The sequence below is a fragment of the Malus sylvestris genome, chromosome 8 (assembly GCF_916048215.2).
Source record: "Malus sylvestris chromosome 8, drMalSylv7.2, whole genome shotgun sequence".
NCBI classification, from domain to species: Eukaryota; Viridiplantae; Streptophyta; class Magnoliopsida; order Rosales; family Rosaceae; genus Malus; species Malus sylvestris.
Window position 1 is genome coordinate 373,316 of NC_062267.1, and position 20,504 is coordinate 393,819.

Below are 20,504 nucleotides of genomic sequence, written 5' to 3' on the forward strand. Positions count from 1 at the left end.
CGACGACGAACTCCGACGAGTTCGAGGTCCATTTCTTCCCAAAACCTGCTGCAGTGCATCTGGGTAAGTTCTTATGTATATTTGTGAGCCCTAACCCTTGCCATCCTTTGTGCATGCATGTCTGGTTCCGACGACGAACTCCGGCGAGTTCGTGGGTGTGTGTGTGTGTGTGTACGGGGTGCAGGCGTGTGTGCTGTGTGTGTACGTGAACCGTGTGTGTGTGTTTATATATGTATATATATATATATATATATATATATATGCATGGGTGTGTGCAGCGCATGCTTATGCCGGCATGCTGCGTGTGTATGTGTTTATATATGTATATATATATATGCATGTGTGTGTGCAGCGCATGCTTATGCATGCTCTGTGTGTGTGTGTGTGTTTATATATGTATATGTATATGCAAGTGTGTGTGTGCAGTGCATGCTTTGTATGTGTGTTTGTGTTGGTGAGTGAGTATGGGTTTGGGCTTAAGCCCAAACCACCTCTTGTCCCTAACCCACTCAACCCAAAACCCATTTCCATAACCTAAAATTCCATCTTTTGGGTAGTTTATTAAATTGTACATTTTCATGCTTAGGTGAAGTTGCTAGTGGAGACTTCCTTAATCTTTTTCTACACAATTCTGCTGCTTTGGAGTATCTGTGAGTGGATCACCTTCGAAAATTGCATGTTTTATTGATAGAATTGCATAATTTAATAGCATGCCTTGCAGAATTATTGATTTGAGGAATACTTTACAGGAAGCATGATGATTTAATTATGATTGATTATATATATTTTGAACTATTTTCATTATATTGTATTTTCTATAGAACCCCCTCATTCTGGTAGACTATCTGATCGATGACGATAGGATGCTAAGAATGTGTTTCAAATGACTTTCGAACACCTCTTCGTAGTATAGAGGATCGATGAATTTATGCTACGAAGTTGTATTTTAGAGATGAATTTTGTTTTGTGCGTACCTAGTGAACACTATGATGTCTGGGGCGAGAATCTGGTGTTGGCATTGAGGTCGGGAGAAATAATCCCTAGCGAAAGGCTGAGGGACACAGAGACAGGCATTGGGCCGGGAGGGAGATATCTCTGGCTACGAGCACAGAGACTGAGGTGCAGGCATTGGGCCGGGAGTATTGTTATTCAGTGCACTCACTAGCAGCACGACTTGTGTTATGCTTCCTGATATGATTTATAATATGATTTTCTGAGATTGATTTGCAGAGAGATATATGAATTATTTTTATGGCATGCTAGAGGTTTTGAGAAACCTATCACTTATTATTTAGTAGTTTTCATTATCTTAACTGTGGGGGTTAATATGTTTATAATTGTTTTCGTATTATGTATGTATATAAACTTGGTCCACTCACCCTTGTTTTGCGCCCCCATTCAGGTCTTAGGGACGAGGACTACAACGCAATATACGAGGCATTCCCCTACCAGTAGCTGCGTCCATTTTCTTTGTGTGAAATCTGTAATAGTCTTTCCTTTTGAAATCTCGAATTAGAACATGCTCTGTGCACTCTAGTCTCTTTCTTAAGCATTGTTTATTTCCTTTAGATCTTCTGAGAATTATATTTATATTTTCTCCTAATCTTTACTCTTGTATTCAATAAATGGCTTTCGTCACCTCGGATGTCGGCCAGCACGTGTGTATCCTGATATTCGGGGAATATCGGGGTCGGGGCGTGTCAATTTATATATCTTCAAAAATTTCAATCATGATATGAGATTGTAATGTTGTTGATGTTGAAGTGTGAAAAATAAAATGCGTTAATTCTTGGTAAACGGACGACTGGAATTTTGAGAAGAATTCTGAGTTTAAACTTTCAAAGAAAAGACGAGAGGAGAGAGGTATAAAACGTTGTTTTAATTGCATTTTTTATTTATTTTTAAATTGAGTTACTTAGAGTGCCCCGCATGCAAAACTGTTTGAGTGGGAAAACATGCATCTAGCATCTCTCCCCACTATTTTATGACATTTTGCCTTTCCAATTTTCTTTAGCCAGATTGACTGCATACATTTCTATCACCCGTAATAATGGAACACTAATATAAATAGAAAGTGGAAGAGACTTTTCAAAAGTACTTGCACGTTGATTAACCATGAGTTTCGTTTTTGTTTTTTGTTTTATTGTTTAATTATATTTGTCATTTAGTATTAAGATCCAATGTTATTTCTCTTCATTTGTAAGTAGAAAGTTTTAAGTTTGATTTTCGTCAAAAACAAATTTAAACTATATTATTGCTAGTTTATTGTGAAACTTAGCCCACTTCCTCTACCGTTAGTGTAGATAATATTATTTGTTAAAATGTCAAATTGGATTCATGGTCTCCGTGGTGATAAGGTATTCAGAAAATTGCTCCTGTGGTAAAAAAATTAGGATTTAAATCCTTGTGGTGAAGGTTATTAGCAAATTTAACCCAAACGTGAGATTTATGTTAAATCTCAATTAAATGTAGGGATAAAAGTGTCCTACCACTCTTTCTGTTTGGCCTTCTTCTCTCTTCCCTCTTTCTGTCTGTGTTATTGTACCTCCTCTCGGCTCACTCTCCAGGCTCTCACACATTTATTCTCTATTAGCCATTTTCTTTCTATCTCTGTAATCTTAAAAATGTAGGAATAACATTATTCGAATGCTTACGAAAAAAAATTACACCTTTAATGAAAGTAAGACCACAAGACATTACCCCAAAAGAAACCCATTTATGAACGTACCAATAATTTTCAGTTAAATATTCAAACGAAGAATTGCAAACTTCAAGCATTAAAATTAAACTCTAACAAACTTCAAGCATTAAAATTAAACTCTAACAAAGCAATAACAGAAGGAGATTAAAAGCCAATTAAGCAAACACTCGCCTACAAATCCAATGATTTCAACAATTTACACTTATTAGCAAAATTAGACCGATACTGGAGGCATTGGAGCACTAGATTAAGCTCAACTTTTCGAGCATGGGTAATATGTCGCTGATAGCAATCATACCGGCGTCCGATAAGCTATTCAAATCAAGCATGTTGTCGTCAGAGCCATTGGCAGAATGCAACCTCACTGACGAAAGGTTAAGGCGCTCGTCAATGTGAACAGTGCAGACATTGCGGAATTGGTGGCGAGGAGGTCGACAATGAGGTCCGGGCTGCCGATGGTGCCGATGTAGAGGGCAGTGCTGCTGAGGCACTTGAGGGCGAGCTAGCGCTTGCAGACGAGGGAGTAGGCATCATGGCTGGGCTTGGAGTCAAGTTGCCGGAAGACCTCGACGATCAGCTTGTGATGAGACACGTGTTGATCTGATCGTGTCCTTGCATTGCACCGTAGAGGTATAATTACATAGACACAGAGAAAGGAATAGAAGGCTAGCAGAAATAAAGAGTGGTTGCACATTTTTATCCTTATACTTAACCGAGTTTAACAAAAGTTTGTTTTATGGGTTAATTTTGCTAATAATCTTCACCACAAGGGTTTGAATTCTAATTTTTTTACCACATGGGCAATCCTCCAAATAACCTGTCATCACTAACCTCGGTAATGTTTATACCTCTTTAAGGAATCAGTACCTTTACCAAAATTGAAATTACATATAAACTAGAAACGCAAAAGAAAATATCATTTTATATGTAATGAAGATCCAAGTATGGCTAAACAATCACATTACAAAATGAACAACAACATGTGGGGAAATTTTATAGTTCGGCACAAATATAAAAAATGAACAACATGTGGGAAATTTTATAGTTCGGCACAAATATAAAAATGAACAACAACATGTGGGAAATTTTATAGTTCGGCACAAATATAAAAAATGAACAACAACATGTGGGGAAATTTTATAGTTCGGCAATTGGATCATATGTACATGTAGATCAAAACTGGGAATAAAAAGAAAAAGCTAAGTAGACTTTTTTAAAATGTGAGTCTCTACCACCTCATGTAATTTGCCTAATATTTTATAATGTTGGCATAATAATTATTTCAAAAACATTAAACGGCAAAAAATGGATGAAAAATAACTCTTTTTAGTTTTTAGAAAGCCTGGTCAACATTTTTCAAAAAAAAAAAAATTCTACCCGCTCTCCTGATTTATGGAGGCTAATAAATCAGTCATAGGTCATATAATGGAGGGGGAGGACCTGCAAAACGAGAAACTTTTAGTTGTGATAGGAATATGGATGGTACACCACATGTTTTTATGCAAGTAGTGGAACATTTTAATTTTTAAGTTATTAACATTTTTAGCACACATAACTCATCATTTATATAAAGAAATGTGGTATACCACTTCGTGTGACAATCACATTGAAAAAATGTCTCTTCCGAAACCAGTCCAGCGGGTATAAAAGCCACCTTCCCATGAATCCTTTGGACCAAAAACGAAAACAAGACAATCTCATCCAATTGTCACTGAAATTCAACGGCACGATGGCGAGCAGTCCGACGGTTGATGCCAGAAGCGGCTTCTGCAGTTCCAATTCCGTATTCTACAGCAAGCGCAAGGCCATAACACTCCCGCCCAGCGATTATCTCGACATCACAACATTCATATCGTCTCAAGCCCACCGAGGCAATGTGGCCTTCATCGACGGCTCCACCGGCCAACAACTCACCTACGTTCAATTATGGACTGCCGTCGATTCAGTTGCCTCGTCTCTCTCCGACATGGGCATCCGAAAGGGCCATGTCATCCTCCTCCTGTCCCCGAACTCCATCTTCTTCCCGGTGGTCTGCCTGGCCGTGATGTCGCTGGGTGCGATCATAACAACCACCAACCCACTCAACACTACTCGGGAAATCACCAAGCAAATGGCCGATTCCAAACCGGTACTCGCCTTCACTACTCGCCAGCTCATCCCCAAACTCGCCGGTCCAAAACCTCTCCCCATCGTCCTCATTGATGGCGAAATCAATACTCCTGTTAGTAACAAAAATATTGCGTCTACCTTGGGAAAGATGATGGCGAATGAGAAACGTGATGGATTGAAATCGAGGGAAGTGATCAACCAGGACGACACGGCGACTCTGCTCTACTCGTCGGGAACGACGGGGGCGAGTAAAGGCGTGGTGTCGTCTCACAGGAATCTGATAGCGATGGTTCAGAGCGTTAAGGGCTGGTTATATTTGGACGATACCCACCAAACGTTCCTCTGCACGATTCCAATGTTCCACATCTTCGGCTTGGCGGTGTTCGCTGCGGGCCTCCTTTCCTTGGGGTCGACCATCGTGGTGCTCTCCAAGTTCGAGATGCATGACATGCTGTTGGCCATTCAGAAGAACCGTGTGAGCTACGTGCCGGTGGTGCCTCCCATTCTGGTGGCGCTAATCAACGCCGCCGACCAGGTGAAGGCGAAGTATGATCTGAGTTCGCTGAGGTGGGTGTTGTCGGGTGGGGCCCCACTGAGCAAGGAAGTGACCGAGGGGTTCTTGGACAAGTATCCAATGGTGACAATTCTTCAGGGTTACGGGTTGACGGAATCGGCCGGGGTCGGAGCTTCAACGGAATCGCTGGAGGAGAGTCGCAAGTACGGTACGGCGGGGCTGTTGTCGGCGAGTATGGAGGCTATGATTGTGGACCGGGACAGCGGTAATCCACTACCGGCGAATAAGACGGGAGAGCTTTATCTCAAAGGTCCCTCAATAATGAAAGGTGTGCGCGATTTCATTTTTAGGAAAGAGATCCTCTACGGATCTATTCCTTCAAAACCACCCAATCAAATGTTTTGGATCTTTAAAATTTAATTTAATTGTTAAAAATAGAGAAGTTAGTATAAAAATTTAAAAGTTATAATAATTTTTTGACTGTTTGATCAAATTTGAAGGGTCTGAATCACTTAATTTGATGATTTTAAAAGAAAAGATCCAAAGTTGATCTATTTTGTATTTTCCCTTTTTAGTTCGTGCGTTGGCTGATTGCCTTAATTACCAATCTTTTTCATTTTTTTCGTTTTGCTTTTCTTAATTACCATTTCTTTTGTGACAGTTGAAAACTAATTTTTTAGACTAAATTTGTAATTCATGTTATTTGTTATTAATAGAAAATAAACACGTTAGTTCATACTATCCAGTCATTGATGATCACGACATATGATTTAAAAATTTTGGTTTAAATATATGATATCCCTTGCATTAACCATTTTCGTTTTTTTTGTTTTTGTTTTATACATTGGATCTTACTTAATAGGATAAGACTTTGTTGTTAGTGATGATAATAATGTGACCAGTGTTACTAAGAAATTGATAACTGATAATACGAGCCAGATGCATAAATGTTAAAACTATGTAAATTATTTGAGGACGATGAAATTATGAAAAAATAGTTACATATTTGGATCGTCTTGAGTAAACTGAATATTATTGTACATGAAGTTGAAATGAGTTTAATATACTTGTGAAGTCGGAGGGTGAATTAGTTTATAATATATTGTTGTGTGCTTGCTCGGTACAATTGTATTTTCAGGGTATTTTAATAATGCAAAAGCAACTGCATCAACACTCGATTCAAAAGGATGGTTAAGAACCGGAGATTTGTGCTACATCGATGAGGATGGATTCATTTTTGTGGTTGATAGGTTGAAGGAGCTCATTAAGTACAACGGATATCAGGTGCATACATGCAAATACGGGATCATATTTTACTTGCAATTTCGTATATGAACTTGTTTTCACAAGTAATATATTTATCGGAAGAAAAATAAACAAAAACGCATCAACGACATGCATGTTGTAATTTGATAAAAAAAAAAATTACTTTGTCAATGATTTAGGTGGCCCCTGCTGAACTGGAGGCTTTGCTGCTCACGCATCCCGAAATTGTTGATGCTGCCGTTATACCGTAAGTTCTTCACGAGATTCTCTCCGGATTTCTTCCACTAAGGTTACCGCATCAAGTGATATGGACTTTTAAAATTTCATCTAACGATCTATCTGTTTTGATCTCTTAAAAGCTATAATAATTTTTTACCGTTTGATGATATTTCAAAAGTCTGGATTACTTAATCTGGTGGCCTTGATGGAAGAGATCCAGAGGGAATCTCTTCTCTTCTTAGCTTTCCATTTTAATGTCAAAGTAATACTTTTCCAGTACTTGATGATTGTATGTATGTATGTGTTGTTGGCAGATTTCCAGATGAAAAGGTTGGACAGTATCCAATGGCATATGCGGTAAGAAAAGCCGGAAGCAGTTTAACGGAGAGCGGAGTGATGGAGTTTGTGGGCAAGCAGGTGGCTCCCTACAAGAGAATTAGGAGGGTGGCATTTATAGATTCCGTGCCTAAGAATCCATCTGGCAAGATTCTCCGGAAGGATCTCATCCAGATTGCAACTTCTTCTTCCAAACTTTGAGCAGTTGTAGTACTAGTGCTACATTTATTAATAATTTGCAATTGAGAGAGTAGTGGTATAACATTATCAGCTCACTTGCTTTTCAGATTCTGAGCCCATTTAGTTCTTTGATTTATAGCAGCTAGCGTGGCCGGATTTTTTTGCAGACTATTTTGTGGCGCAAATTAATTAATTTTATCTTAACTTATTTGAATAATAACTTGCCGTATCTTTTTTTTAAATCACATGCAACCTGTTGTATATTGTATCTTATTTACAAATTTCAACCATTAATATCAAATTTAAGATTAAAACAACCGTTAATTATTGCTTATTGGGTAACCAAGAGAACAAAATCTCATAAAACATATACTATTCATGCACGTGATGAGTTATTTTGGGGCATGAAAGTGATTTTGTTGCTTGTAGACCTGAGTGACCCAATTTATACACCCTTTTAAATTGGACCATACATTTGGCCCAGAATAGTCTTTTCTCCTTTATTAATCATTTGCTAACCATGTAGCCGCGGGTCTGCTGCGCACTTCTCTCCTTCACCACATGCCCAAACTTGGATGGTCTCACAACCTCTTTTCTGGGCTTCTTGGCGATCCCAGGACCTATTAAAATTAAAGTGGTTTTCCTAGAATGACTTCCCACATACCCAACAACTTATTTTAATTCTTTAATTGTGGCTGTCTTGGGAACCCACATGTTTTCATGGTGCAGTGACACTTCTTTATGTTTTGGTTTTCCTTCCAGACAATAGTTTTCAATTGCATTGATAATTAGCTGCTTCTTATTCTTTTGAGTTAGTTTTTCATCTTTCCTTTTGGTTGTATTGTTCATGCTCTTGTGAGAGTGTTACAACTTGTAAGCTTATTTCCTTGTTAGTAAAAATTGATTCATCTTCATTGAGTTTCATTTTTCTCTTTATTGTTGGTTGTAAGTCTTGGGCTAGTGTAGAGTCTGCACTAACTGAGAAGCAATACTCTGGAGTTTGGAATATTGTCTTTCTCTACATGGTAACAGAGCTACAAGGAAGGTAGCTACTGTTGTCAAGCTTCCCTTGGTAAAGAAAGATTGTGATAATCAAAGATTGTGACACAAAAGCTCATAAAACATATACTGTTCGTGCACGTAATGAGTTATTTTGGGGCATGCAAGTGATTTTTTTGCCTGCAGGCTTGAGTGACCCAATTTATACATCCTTTTAAATTGGACCACTCACTTGGCCCATAATAATCTTTTATCCTTCATTAACCATTTGCTGAACATGTAACCGCCGATCTGCTGCTCACTTCTCTCCTTCACCACATGCCCAAACTTAGATGGTCCTCACAACCTTGTTTCCGGGCTTCCGAATGATCCCAGGACCACTAAGTCCCTTAATGCATACGCCATTGACTGTTAGTTCGCAAGGGAATTTGCGAACTTATATTACATACGCGCCAAATTAAAGTGGGTTGGGTTCACTTTGGCATGATCTGGAGGACTGTCTGTCAATGTTCAATCTATCACAATTGGTGCTTAAATTTTGTCCACCCATCCAAGATTAATGGTTAAACTTGATTATTAGTTGTAAAATCACAACTTCAGATAAATGATAATTAACAGCATAACCACAATGACAATGTGTATGAGAAACTCAGTAATGAGAGCTTCCGCATTCCACAACTTACAATTTGGATGATCATTGTGACATCTATAACGGGAGATGGAAAATGCTTTGGAATTAGCATTTTGCATCTTTTGGAGGTGAATCTCGCTAGACGCAAAAAGAAAAATAAACGAAATACAAAATTTACATTTATCATGCTGGAGTAGAGCTAAAATATACATCTCTTGAAATATAAAAAGAGATGTAAATGTCAAGCTTGCAACGTTTTATTGAAGATACTCTAATAAAATTAAGTAAATATAACGAGTCTATCTACTAGAAGGCATGCGTTATGCACATTATGCATATAAATATATGAACGCGTTTGTTTGAAAATCTTGCAACTGAATCCTTTTGCGTCAATCAGTCCCCATTCATAAATAAAATAGCTACAAATAACAATGGTAGTGCCTCCAATTTCAAACGCATTTTTCTAATCCCAGAAGGGAGGAGAAATCACATCAATTTGTTAATTGCCCCCATTTTCAAACTTTCTGGAAGGACACTGAATTCTTTTGTCAAAAAAACAGAAAAAAAGAAGAGAAAACTCCATCCAGTAAGTTACAAGGAAAATAACTATATAAGACGTCCACTCACGATGACCATGAGTTTCTTGGTAAGCTACTAATTAATTGAGGCACTCCAAGAATAATAGTCCGACCTTGTGAGAATTATCGTATAGATTCGGTGTTAATCCGATTGGTAATTATGGCGCGTTTACGTATTGGTAATGAAAATATGAGGAATTGAATTGAGGATGAATTGAATTAAGGAGGAGTTTAAATGAGGAGAAGTCATAATCGGATTCATGTTGAAGCTGTTTACTTAAATGTTCTGAAATCGAAATAGAATTTCATAAAGTTGTTTACTAATTCAGCAGAATCGGAATATAAACCAGTATGATTACTAAAATGCCCTTGTCCCAAATCAAATATTTTATATACTTTAATGGGGTTATAAAGGATAGTCTTGGAAATAAAAAAAAGTAAGTGAGGGCATAAGGGGAACAAAAATGTCTTTCCAAGTACCCAAATAATCAAGAATTGAATTATCACCTATATCTAGGAAATCCAATTCCACCAATACAAGGAATTGAATTCCAAAATTTGTGTGAACCCCACTACTTTTTTTATTCCTCCATGTTTAGTAAACATCGATGTACTTCGTAATCAGAATTCAATTTCACATTCTCATTTCGATTACAGATACAAACACGCCCTTAGTGATTAAATTAAGTATTGCAGCGGGACTCTCTGGAAACGGCAACCCAGTCCAAGTCTACCGGAAACGACCTTCCTCACATATACACTTAACTCGAGAATTAAAATAAACATTGCATGATTAGCTAACTAGAATTAATGATGGAATGGATACCTTTTGAGGAAATAATTGATCAAGGCATGCAGAATAGTCAATGTCAAATCGTTGCGGGTGTTTATCTCAGAAAAAGCAAGCGCCGGTCAAAAGCAGTTGTCGACCCACAACTATCAATTAATCAACATCACCATCAACTCCCCCAATTTACTAATTAGTATATATGCAAGAGAAGACTTGGATCCATCAGTTGATTCAGTACCCTATATAATCAATCTATAGCATTTGGCTTGTGTATCGAACTAGATGGAGGAATATCAGAATCCAAGAAAGATGAGTGCTAGTGATGAATTTACAGTCGAAGATATTTCCACTACAATCGACCCCCCCTCCGACGATCAAATATTCCACGCCGATGACGTTCAAGGGGAACACCATGATCATCATGTTGATGGTCATGATAGTGTGGTCGCGGCGCAGGCACCTCCAATGCAGTCATCATCCCCAGAGGGACAGGGACAGGGAGAGGGCAGTGCATTTAGTTCGCCATCCATGTCAAAAAAGCCCCTTCTGCTCTCTATAGTGCCTTCAAACGTCGTTGCTGCCCGTAGAGCTACCCCATGGATGTCTCGCACTCCCAACTTCCTCACACCTCTTGGTAGCCCCATTCGAAGGGCCATCCGACTTACCAAGCTCGACCCTCAGGACGCTTGGCTCCCCATCACCGAGTCAAGGAATGGCAATGCCTACTATGCTGCCTTCCATACCCTTTGCTCTGGAATTGGAATGCAAGCCCTTGTGGTCCCCGTCTCCTTCACCGTTCTTGGCTGGTAATTTCCCTTTACGTACCTGCCTACTACGTATAAAGTTTTTTATTACAACTGTCACACTAATCTTATGTTACTAATCCACGTTCTAATATCAGTATTGCACGACAAGGTTTATATGTCATGAACTTAATATCTAATACTAATCAACAAAATTCACAAATTATAACATCAGCGGATCGATTGATGATATCATGCAGGTAGCAGTAGTGCGAGGATCGTATTGAAAAGTTTCTAATAAGTGGATTTTGATCATGCACGCAGGACATGGGGGACCATATGCTTGACTGTGGCGTTCATATGGCAGCTATACACCCTATGGCTTTTGGTAATGCTTCATGAATCCACTGAAACTGGGATGCGTTACAGCAGATATCTTCAACTCTTCCGCGCTACCTTCGGTGACAAAATGGCCAAGATCTTCGCTATCTTCCCCATCTATTACCTTTCGGGTGGCACCTGTGTCGCCTTGATTATCGTTGGCGGCTCCAGCATGAAGCTCTTCTTCGAAATCGTGTGTGGCCACGAATGCACAGCCAAGCCACTCACCACCGTCGAGTGGTATTTGGTCTTTACCAGCGCTGCCGTGCTTCTGTCTCAGCTCCCCAATTTGAACTCCATTGCAGGTGTCTCTCTGATTGGTGCCATCACTGCCATTGGCTTTTGTACCATTATGTGGCTCGTCGCCGTCACGGAAGGCAGGCTCGACGGCGTTTCTTACGATCCAAAAAGAGAAAACAGCAACACCGCTATGATTTTCAGTGTCCTCAATTCTCTTGGCATTATTGCTTTCGCTTTCAAAGGCCACAATCTTACCCTTGAAATTCAGGTAATTAACAAAATATATAGCAATCGACGCCTCTGCTTTTGAGAAATTAATAAGTTGGTCCAAAACTACATGTTTTCTTTGCTATGCAGGCAACTATGCCTTCAAGTGAGAAGAAACCATCTCATGTGCCAATGTGGAGAGGGGTAAAAGTTGCCTATCTAATGGTCGCAATGTGCTTGTTTCCCTTGGCAATTGGAGGATATTGGGCCTACGGACACATGGTAACATTTGTAAATTTATAAATTTATGAGAGTTGCTATCAGCACTTTGAATAAGTCATTATGTATAATATTATATGGAATCTTTCAGGAAAGAGATTCTTATTTTTTTTTTATAAAAATAGGGATTAGTTATGAGGTCCACATTACATCGAATTTTAACGATCCAAACCGTCTATTTTTCAAGTTGCATCTTATAGATCATCTTTGCAAAATATTAGCCAAATCAGAAATGTTTAAGACATCTAATTGGGTTCAAAGAAATTAACGAATACTTTGTTATATAAGAAACAATGAAATTTTATCTTGATAATTAAATAAGTAAATAGTTTCGGATTGAATTGAATTTTTGCAAGAATGATCTATGAATCAAGACTTACAAAATAGATGATTCGGATTATTGAAGTTCGTTATGGAGTGAGCCCCACACCTAATTCCCATTTTTTTTTTTTTAAATGGGGATCCCTTTGTATAAAGGGCTTCATATTATACACTGCCTAACAACTATTTTAAGGTGCTAATTATCAATAACAATTTCCATCTTGCAGATTGGAGGATACAAAGCTATTTTTATTTGAATACGTACAACAATGTCGAATGAACATTGACTAATCGTTTTTTCCATCTTTTTGTTTTGTTTTTCGAAACAGATACCACCAAACGGAGGCATGCTAACTGCAATATATCAGTACCATGGACGTGACACTTCACAGTGGGTTCTGTCATTAACGAGCTTATTTGTGGTAATCAATGCGGTTAGCTCATTCCAAATCTTTGGCATGCCCATGTTTGACGATATGGAATCCAAATACATCAAACGCATGAACAAGCCGTGCCCGTGGTGGCTCCGCTCGATATCCCGAGCCATGTTCGGGTACGGCTGCTTCTTCGTAGCAGTGGCGATTCCATTCTTGGGGAGCTTTGCCGGTCTCATAGGAGGGATTTCCATTCCGATTACCTTCGTGTATCCTTCCTTGCTTTGGTTGAAAATTAAGAAGCCCAAGAAATATAGCATTATGTGGTGCCTCAATTGGGGACTCGGACTTTTGGGCACAGCTCTCTGTATAATACTCATAGCTGCTGGAGTTTATGTTGTCATTGACACCGGGATTCAAGTGAGCTTTTTTAAGCCTCAATAGTATTGGGAACGTACGTATTTCAGATATGTATGTATGTATGTTCTTTGACACTCAATAAATCGTTTTTTATTTCTTCCGAAAACATCAAGACAGAAACACATTGAAATTGCCGTAAACATAGGGTTCAAAGGTAACCTGCAAACTCCAATCCTTCCAATTCAAGCAACCGTCTCTCCCCAGATTAGGTGTTTATATTGATGATTACAATCATAGCCTCCGAATGATTGTGTGTGGTTGTGGGGGAATTGTTAAGCAAATACACAGAAATTGAACAAAGTCACTACAAATGACAAAAAGGGAAAACCATATGAAATCAATCCCCATCTGAATAATAGTAGAAGCAAAATCTACGTTGTATGGATATGGATACGGATACAGAGATACGACACGACATGAAATACGTCAATTAAGAAGAAGAATTATTGGATGACTACCAAAGAATACGACATAGGGATACGAGAGGATACCACTGTGACCATGTATCAAGCAAATACACCTCTCTTCTTTAGGTCATGTCATAGCTTAAGGCATTTTTGCAAATGAAGTGATTTTCACAACTTTTTAGTTATTTGTTTTTATTTTTATTTTTTAGACTCAATAAAACAAGACTATGAAAACAACAGCCAAAATTAAAGAGGGTAAGAATATAAAGATGAGAAGTCGCTTTAGGCTTCCTTTAAGCATCTAGTGGTAGCCAATGATAGGCAAACGAGGAGGGCTTCAAAGAAACTTCACAAGGGAATGAATGACCAGATATTTATAGCCAAACCGGCCCTGTTATATGCACGCATGCATGCCTCTATATGTCATTTGCTGCTGAAAAGAAGTGTCGCCTTTGAAGAATGAATAAAAGTTATGTCATATTATGTGGTGTGGAGAGTGGAGTTCCCATTATGCATAATGCATATGGACCCAATTCATTACAATTTATAGTAAATTAACGAACAGGATTGATAACTCCCATATGCATTCCCAACAAACAGAAAAGTAGAAGAAATTCATCCAATAAAAGCAATTTTTGACTAATGATGAATCCAATCTCAAGGTTCGCTCAGTTAACTATTTCACTGCGTCCCTACGTGCTATTAGCTGCATCAAGGTTGCAATGCATATACATATACATACATACATATATATACATATACATACATACATATATATATAACACTGATTCATCTTTTCTGCAAGACTTGCTTCTTTGTGAGTGAGCAGTGTTAGCACTACAGAATTTAAGATTAATGAAGTTTACAGAGAGTGATGGATGATGTCCATGCCAATTGCCAATAGACAATTGCCATGGATCATGGAATCCAGATCCTCTTTGTAAGGATCCCGAGGACTTGTGAATCGTATACGTTCATCGTACATCGTACGATCAGAAATCATTTTAAATATTTTTATTTAAAATTAAACACAAACAATACCTGATAAAAACTGACCGTACGATGTACGATGAATAGACACGATTCACGAATATCCTTTCCGGAATATCCTCATGATCCTCTCGGATCCTTTTGGTCAGCATAGTGGCACTCGGCAATTGGCAAAGTGGCTGTGGTATGATAGCAAACGGACAAGGCTCTAGCAAAAAGAAAAAGTTTTGGTAAACCACGACCACTGCATTCTCCTGTCCGAAGTCTTTTTACAACAAAAGTACAGTTAACATGCAAAGCAGCCAAGCCAACTCAGTCAAAAGATTCCAGTTTGAACTTTGAATTAAACATATTTCCCACCTTTGCCTTAATTGGTCCTCAATCCTCATAAGTCATAAGTTCATAACTCACAACACTCACAGGTACAAAAGCTTAATTTCACTCGTGTAAATTATGGATTCATTTCCCTCCTACCTTCCCATTAATTTCACTCAAAGTCTTTCTTCTCTTCTAAACTTCAAATAAACTTTTTAATGAGATGAACTCTATATTTGATAATAAAATGTTGATGCACAAAATTAGGTCGATTTTGGACCAACTGAATCTGACCGTAAATTACACATACACACAAAAACACAAAGATATATCGTGGTTCATCTCAAGTGGTGCTACGTTGACATTTGTGTATGTTCGGATTTCATTATGTAAGATGTGGGTTATATTATACATAGAGGCTTGTTGGTAGAGGGGCTAGGGTTTGTCATCTCCAAAGTGAGAGTGAAGAATCCCTTTTATAGATTAAGGGTCCTTCCCTCCTAGGTAAATCATGGGCTAAGTAAGGAGGCACAAGTAATGATGCTCAATATATGTACAACATAAAAAGATAAATAATTTCAAATATATAAGAAATTTATACAATACTATAAGATCACATTAAAAAGGGAAATAAATCATATACTCATCATCGTCTCAGTTCATGCATGAATCATGATCCACTTGATCCCATGGCCCCACCCAACCTTTTTTCTCCAAAAACAAATGATCAGAAACCACCTCCCAAGTCCCTAGCCGCATCAAACTTACTTTTGTCGGCGTCTCAGTTCTCTAGCTATATATATTCAGCAAAATATATATTTGGTAAATACAGTAAAGAGGAACCCTCCGAATTAGAACATGCAGGATCAGATGGATGAGGTGGAGGAAGTGAAGTCGAGCCCAATGAGTAATCCAAACATGACCCCTAAAAGTCCGTTCGTTTCTCGTTTTATGGCGACTCCTTTGGCGAGTCCGATGAAGAAGGCGATGACAAGCATGCGAGGCTACCTAGAAGAAGTTGGACACTTGACAAAGCTTGATCCTCAGGACGCATGGCTGCCCATCACCGAGTCCAGAAACGGAAATGCCCTCTACTCCGCCTTTCACACGCTCAGTTCCGGAATCGGCATTCCAGCCCTCCTTCTTCCTTTATCTTTCGCTACTCTTGGCTGGTAAGTTTAATTAATTAATTAATTAATTGGCTCTCTCTAAATTCTAATATTTATTTACGTATTATTAATATGCATAGACCAAAATGATCCTTAATATGTAATTAATTTGTTGGTTCTTCATTTGCTTAACTAATTTAACTGCATGTGTATATGTGCATGCATTGCAGGGCATGGGGAATTATATGTCTCTCGGTGGCTTTCATGTGGCAGCTCTATACTCTCTGGTTACTGATACAACTGCACGAATCCGAATCGGGAGTGCGCTACAGCAGATACCTTCGACTTTCCATGGCAGCTTTTGGTAATTAACAATGCATAATATATATACATATACACACATACATATATTGATATGTTAACTGATCGAACACTCGCTACTACGAAATAGGGGTTCTTTCAACGTCCTAAAAAAGATACCAATCAAATAGTGGTTCAATAATTGTTCAAAAACTGTAATTAAGCTAGAGTGTGTAAACTAATTATCTCTTAATATTAATCGCAAAACGTTTCCTTGTTATCTTTGTTTTTTTATGTATTCGTTGCAGGTGAGAAGCTAGGGAAAATTCTGGCATTGTTTCCAATCATGTACCTCTCAGGTGGTACGTGTGTAACCCTGATCATGATCGGAGGTGGGACCATGAAAATATTTTTCCAAATCGTGTGCGGTGAGACATGCCGCCATGTAAGTTCACCGTCAACGATAGAGTGGTACTTGGTGTTCACCGGCACTGCCATTCTTCTCGCTCAGCTTCCTAACCTCAACTCAATAGCTGGGATTTCCCTCATTGGAGCTATCACCGCCGTAAGCTACTGCACACTCATTTGGGTGGTTTCTGTCACCAAAGATAGACCCAATGGTGTTTCTTATAAGCCGCTGGAAACAAAATCTGATGCAGCCACCGTTTTTGGCGTCCTAAATGCGCTTGGGATCACTATCTTTGCTTTTAGAGGCCACAACCTTGTGCTTGAAATACAGGTATATAATTAGGAGCTTGTTTGAAAATGCTTTTAAACTGACTGAAAACATTTTTGATGAAAATATTTTGAAACCAATCCTTAGTTAAAAAGCTAGTAAATTCTAGAAAAACACATAGAAACACTTCACATACTTTTCAAATAAAAAAACATTTTGTAATAGTGTTTTTAGTCAGTTGAAAAGTAGTTTCAAATGAGTCAATAATTAAAAAGGTAATGTATATACATATGAAGTTTCTCTACGTGCACACATGGTCGAAACTGTGAATATAATTGATATAGTTGTCGACATGTCGAAGATATTTTATTCAATTGAAACATAATCACATTCATCATATGGTTATATTTGCAGGGAACCATGCCCTCGAACAGTCAGAGGCCGTCGCGTTTGCCGATGTGGAAGGGAGTGAAGTTCGCATATCTCATCATCGCACTGTGTCTGTTTCCCCTGGCAATTGGCGGCTACTGGGCTTACGGAAATTTCGTAAGAACACGACACTTTGTTCATTGTCTTGCTATTCAAAACATCTTTTGACTAAATTGAAATTAGCACATGTTTTTCTGCCCGGATTTATTTGGATTATTGGAGGTCGTACTTACGTAGAGAAATGTATTGCGATTGTATCTATGGCAGATACCTTCAAGTGGAGGGATGTTAGATGCTTTGAACAAATACCACGGATACGACACATCAAAATTTGTCCTAGGATTGACGAGCATGCTCGTTGTGGTTAACTGTCTAAGCTCCTTTCAGATATATGCAATGCCGGTTTTCGACAATCTGGAATTCAGATTCACTAGCAGCATGAACAAACCTTGTCCGCGGTGGCTACGCTCCGGAATTAGGATTTTCTTCGGCTGCGTTGCATTTTTTATATCTGTTGCACTGCCATTCTTGCCCAGCTTAGCAGGACTCATCGGAGGAGTTGCGGTTCCAATCACCTTGGCGTATCCGTGTTTCATGTGGATATTGATCAAGAAACCTTGTAAATGTAGCACAATTTTTAACTGGGCACTCGGAGCCTTGGGGATAGTCCTAAGCATATTAATCATCACCGGAGCAATTTGGAACATAGTCACGATCGGAATAGAAGTCCACTTCTTCAAGCCTCTGAATAAGTAACCGAGGCAACACCACCACCAAGGAGCCTCCCGCTCTCGACCTTAACCATCAACCGATGCCTCTTTCACTTTGTCCTGATCCTATAACCACAGCCTTAAAGGAACATACACAACGGCGATCTTAAAGAAGGAAGCAACAATTTTAACAAGTGTTCTGATATCTAAAATAATTGTACTTCATGCTGCATATCCAAACACTAAAATAACACTTTGGGTAATGCATCTGAAATGTCATAAATTGGTTTCTTATGTCATTGTATTGTTGACAAGTAAAGCAAACATCATCACTATATCATTCGTAAAAACAAAATATTCTCGGTAGTAACAGAAGAAAACGTATGGTCAACTAACCTTTCCTCCCCTCACTAACCAAATCTTCGTATCTTGATCGATCAACTTGCCACTCTGATGAGCATCTTCCACAGTAATCACATCAGTTTTTTACCTAATCTTCGAAGGCAATGATTACACATCCCAATACACCAAAAAAGAGGATACAGGCCAAATGCAACGGCCAAGACTTTTCAAGATTTACATGATAAGGTTGGGTAGTGCGTGCCCCTCATCTAGTATTACATCGATAATGGAAGAAGCATCCTCCGTTTCTTTTTCCTAGCCAATCTCACTTGCTTTGTAACTTTTATGCACAAAAGCAAGAGCATTGCAATACATGCTAAGACAAAAGCAAGTCGCATATGCCTAAAATATAAAGAAACTGCCGAAAAAACCAAGAAAGCTAGGATTACCAGTTCCCATATTACAAAGAGCACTACATCCACCCTGCATCCATAAGTTCGGAAAAAGGAAATTAGCATCAATAGTAATGTCTCAGACATATCGGTATGAGAAATATGCACAACCAGAATACTCCTACATTTATAAAAAAAGGGTAAGTTCTAACCAAGTTCATTATGTGCAAAAGACTAGAGAACATCAAGAGAATCAAAGACAGCATAAAAGCAGCATGCGCCTAAATGCAATCACTATCCAAGATAACCCTAACGACACATCGTCACCTTCACAAACTGAATCTTCTGATGATCAGCAAAATCAACGATTGTTAGCAGTTAGTTGATTAAATGTTATAGTTTAGTCTCAGTCAATACAATTAGCTAGTTAGATATTGTTAACTGAGCGGGACAAGTGTTCGCTTGTAATCATTATTCAATCATATCGATAAAATCATTTCATTTTTCATTCTCTTGCTTCTCCTTAAAACCTGCTATTTATGGGAAGTTTATTCACTAGAATGCATTTCCATGTTCGGACAGAGAATGCATAACAACATTCTGTATAAAAGTTCCTCGCTGATGCAGAGGCCAAGTTCATACGGTGATAAATTGAGATTCTTTCTAGTTTCTTGAGAAATAAATGGAGTTTAAACATGCGTCTGGATGTTCATAGTCTTTGAGTCTCTCTGGCGGAAGGCCGGAAGGCCCGGAACCGGATCTCTTCTTATTATCCTACATCACTCCCTGAGATGAATCGACAATCTGAGCTCCTAAGCATCTATAGGAATCCAGCCACTCCCAAATTTAAAGAAAAAATCACCATAACAACGCATATCTTTTCATCACCATTTTGTTTTCCCCTTTATTTAGAATTCTGACATTGTACCCCTTCCTCCATTGAAGTATTGATTAAATCGAGCTCAAACGACAGGAATTAGGCCTCGAATCGAAGCTAAAGCCTAAAGTTGTGATTGAAAACCTCAATTTAAATAATTAGCAATTATCAAATCTAAAGCAGAGCAAAATTTAATGTTTCTCCCAAATTGTTCAGCATATAGATCGCATAATCAAAAAGCAAAGATTATAGAAATAAAAGATTAATGGAGAAATTAAACAGAAATCGTGGAAAAGTGGAAGGGAGTGGGTTGAAACCTTGACAAAGTATGATTGGAGGAGGTGGAGGAGAAGAAGGAGACGGAGGCCCAGTCATGCTTCGATCGAATCTGATACTCTCTCAACTGCTCCGCCAGATTCGATCGCGTTATCATCTCTTTGCCTTTGCCTTTGCCTTGTATGAATCTCTCTTATTATATTTACAGGAGCTCTCCTACGAGGTCCTCTGCAACTGCAACAATGGATTCGAACGACGGAACGACGAAACGACGAGTATTTGCTGGTTTTCGTTACGTCTTCCCGATCCACCCTGCAACTTTAGCCCTCTCTCCTTCTTCTTCTACCCTTATTTTCTTGCCCTTCTCTAAATTCAATTAATTTAAAGATTTTT

At 38.6% G+C, this 20,504-nt stretch overlaps 4 protein-coding genes across 4 annotated transcripts; 3 read left to right on the top strand and 1 right to left on the bottom strand.

The window, feature by feature from the left end:
• The first annotated feature begins 4,364 nt into the window (after positions 1 to 4,364).
• On the top strand, positions 4,365 to 7,545 carry LOC126633022 (4-coumarate--CoA ligase-like 5). Its single transcript, XM_050303568.1, has 4 exons — positions 4,365 to 5,652; positions 6,463 to 6,608; positions 6,770 to 6,837; positions 7,124 to 7,545. Exons 1-4 carry the CDS (start codon positions 4,431 to 4,433, stop codon positions 7,344 to 7,346), a joined length of 1,659 nt encoding a protein of 552 aa, XP_050159525.1. The 5' UTR covers positions 4,365 to 4,430; the 3' UTR covers positions 7,347 to 7,545.
• Positions 7,546 to 10,537: 2,992 nt separating this feature from the next.
• Positions 10,538 to 13,394, top strand: LOC126633021 (lysine histidine transporter-like 8). The gene is made up of 4 exons (XM_050303567.1): positions 10,538 to 11,129; positions 11,391 to 11,955; positions 12,045 to 12,176; positions 12,824 to 13,394. Exons 1-4 carry the CDS (start codon positions 10,606 to 10,608, stop codon positions 13,310 to 13,312), a joined length of 1,710 nt encoding a protein of 569 aa, XP_050159524.1. The 5' UTR covers positions 10,538 to 10,605; the 3' UTR covers positions 13,313 to 13,394.
• A 2,391-nt stretch (positions 13,395 to 15,785) lies between these two features.
• On the top strand, positions 15,786 to 18,523 carry LOC126633025 (lysine histidine transporter-like 8). The gene is made up of 5 exons (XM_050303570.1): positions 15,786 to 16,172; positions 16,340 to 16,473; positions 16,718 to 17,148; positions 17,500 to 17,631; positions 17,782 to 18,523. The coding sequence occupies exons 1-5, from the start codon at positions 15,859 to 15,861 to the stop codon at positions 18,268 to 18,270; spliced, it is 1,500 nt and encodes a 499-aa protein (XP_050159527.1). The 5' UTR covers positions 15,786 to 15,858; the 3' UTR covers positions 18,271 to 18,523.
• Positions 18,479 to 20,488, bottom strand: LOC126633027 (uncharacterized). Its single transcript, XM_050303573.1, has 2 exons — positions 20,153 to 20,488; positions 18,479 to 19,049 (listed from the first exon to the last, which is right to left on the bottom strand). The coding sequence occupies exons 1-2, from the start codon at positions 20,266 to 20,268 to the stop codon at positions 18,842 to 18,844; spliced, it is 324 nt and encodes a 107-aa protein (XP_050159530.1). The 5' UTR covers positions 20,269 to 20,488; the 3' UTR covers positions 18,479 to 18,841.
• Between the last annotated feature and the right edge of the window lie 16 nt (positions 20,489 to 20,504).

Excerpts from the sequence above, each read along its gene's own strand:
- LOC126633022 (XM_050303568.1), top strand. The coding sequence starts at position 4,431 with ATGGCGAGCAGTCCGACGGTTGATGCCAGAAGCGGCTTCTGCAGTTCC. Across the intron at positions 5,653-6,462 it reads AGGTCCCTCAATAATGAAAG|GGTATTTTAATAATGCAAAA; the intron begins GTGTGCGCGATT and ends TTGTATTTTCAG. Across the intron at positions 6,609-6,769 it reads TTAAGTACAACGGATATCAG|GTGGCCCCTGCTGAACTGGA; the intron begins GTGCATACATGC and ends TCAATGATTTAG.
- LOC126633021 (XM_050303567.1), top strand. The coding sequence starts at position 10,606 with ATGGAGGAATATCAGAATCCAAGAAAGATGAGTGCTAGTGATGAATTT. Across the intron at positions 11,130-11,390 it reads TCCTTCACCGTTCTTGGCTG|GACATGGGGGACCATATGCT; the intron begins GTAATTTCCCTT and ends TCATGCACGCAG. Across the intron at positions 11,956-12,044 it reads ATCTTACCCTTGAAATTCAG|GCAACTATGCCTTCAAGTGA; the intron begins GTAATTAACAAA and ends TTTGCTATGCAG.
- LOC126633025 (XM_050303570.1), top strand. The coding sequence starts at position 15,859 with ATGCAGGATCAGATGGATGAGGTGGAGGAAGTGAAGTCGAGCCCAATG. Across the intron at positions 16,173-16,339 it reads TCTTTCGCTACTCTTGGCTG|GGCATGGGGAATTATATGTC; the intron begins GTAAGTTTAATT and ends CATGCATTGCAG. Across the intron at positions 17,149-17,499 it reads ACCTTGTGCTTGAAATACAG|GGAACCATGCCCTCGAACAG; the intron begins GTATATAATTAG and ends TTATATTTGCAG.
- LOC126633027 (XM_050303573.1), bottom strand. The coding sequence starts at position 20,268 with ATGATAACGCGATCGAATCTGGCGGAGCAGTTGAGAGAGTATCAGATT. Across the intron at positions 19,050-20,152 it reads TCCAATCATACTTTGTCAAG|GGTGGATGTAGTGCTCTTTG; the intron begins GTTTCAACCCAC and ends TTATGGATGCAG.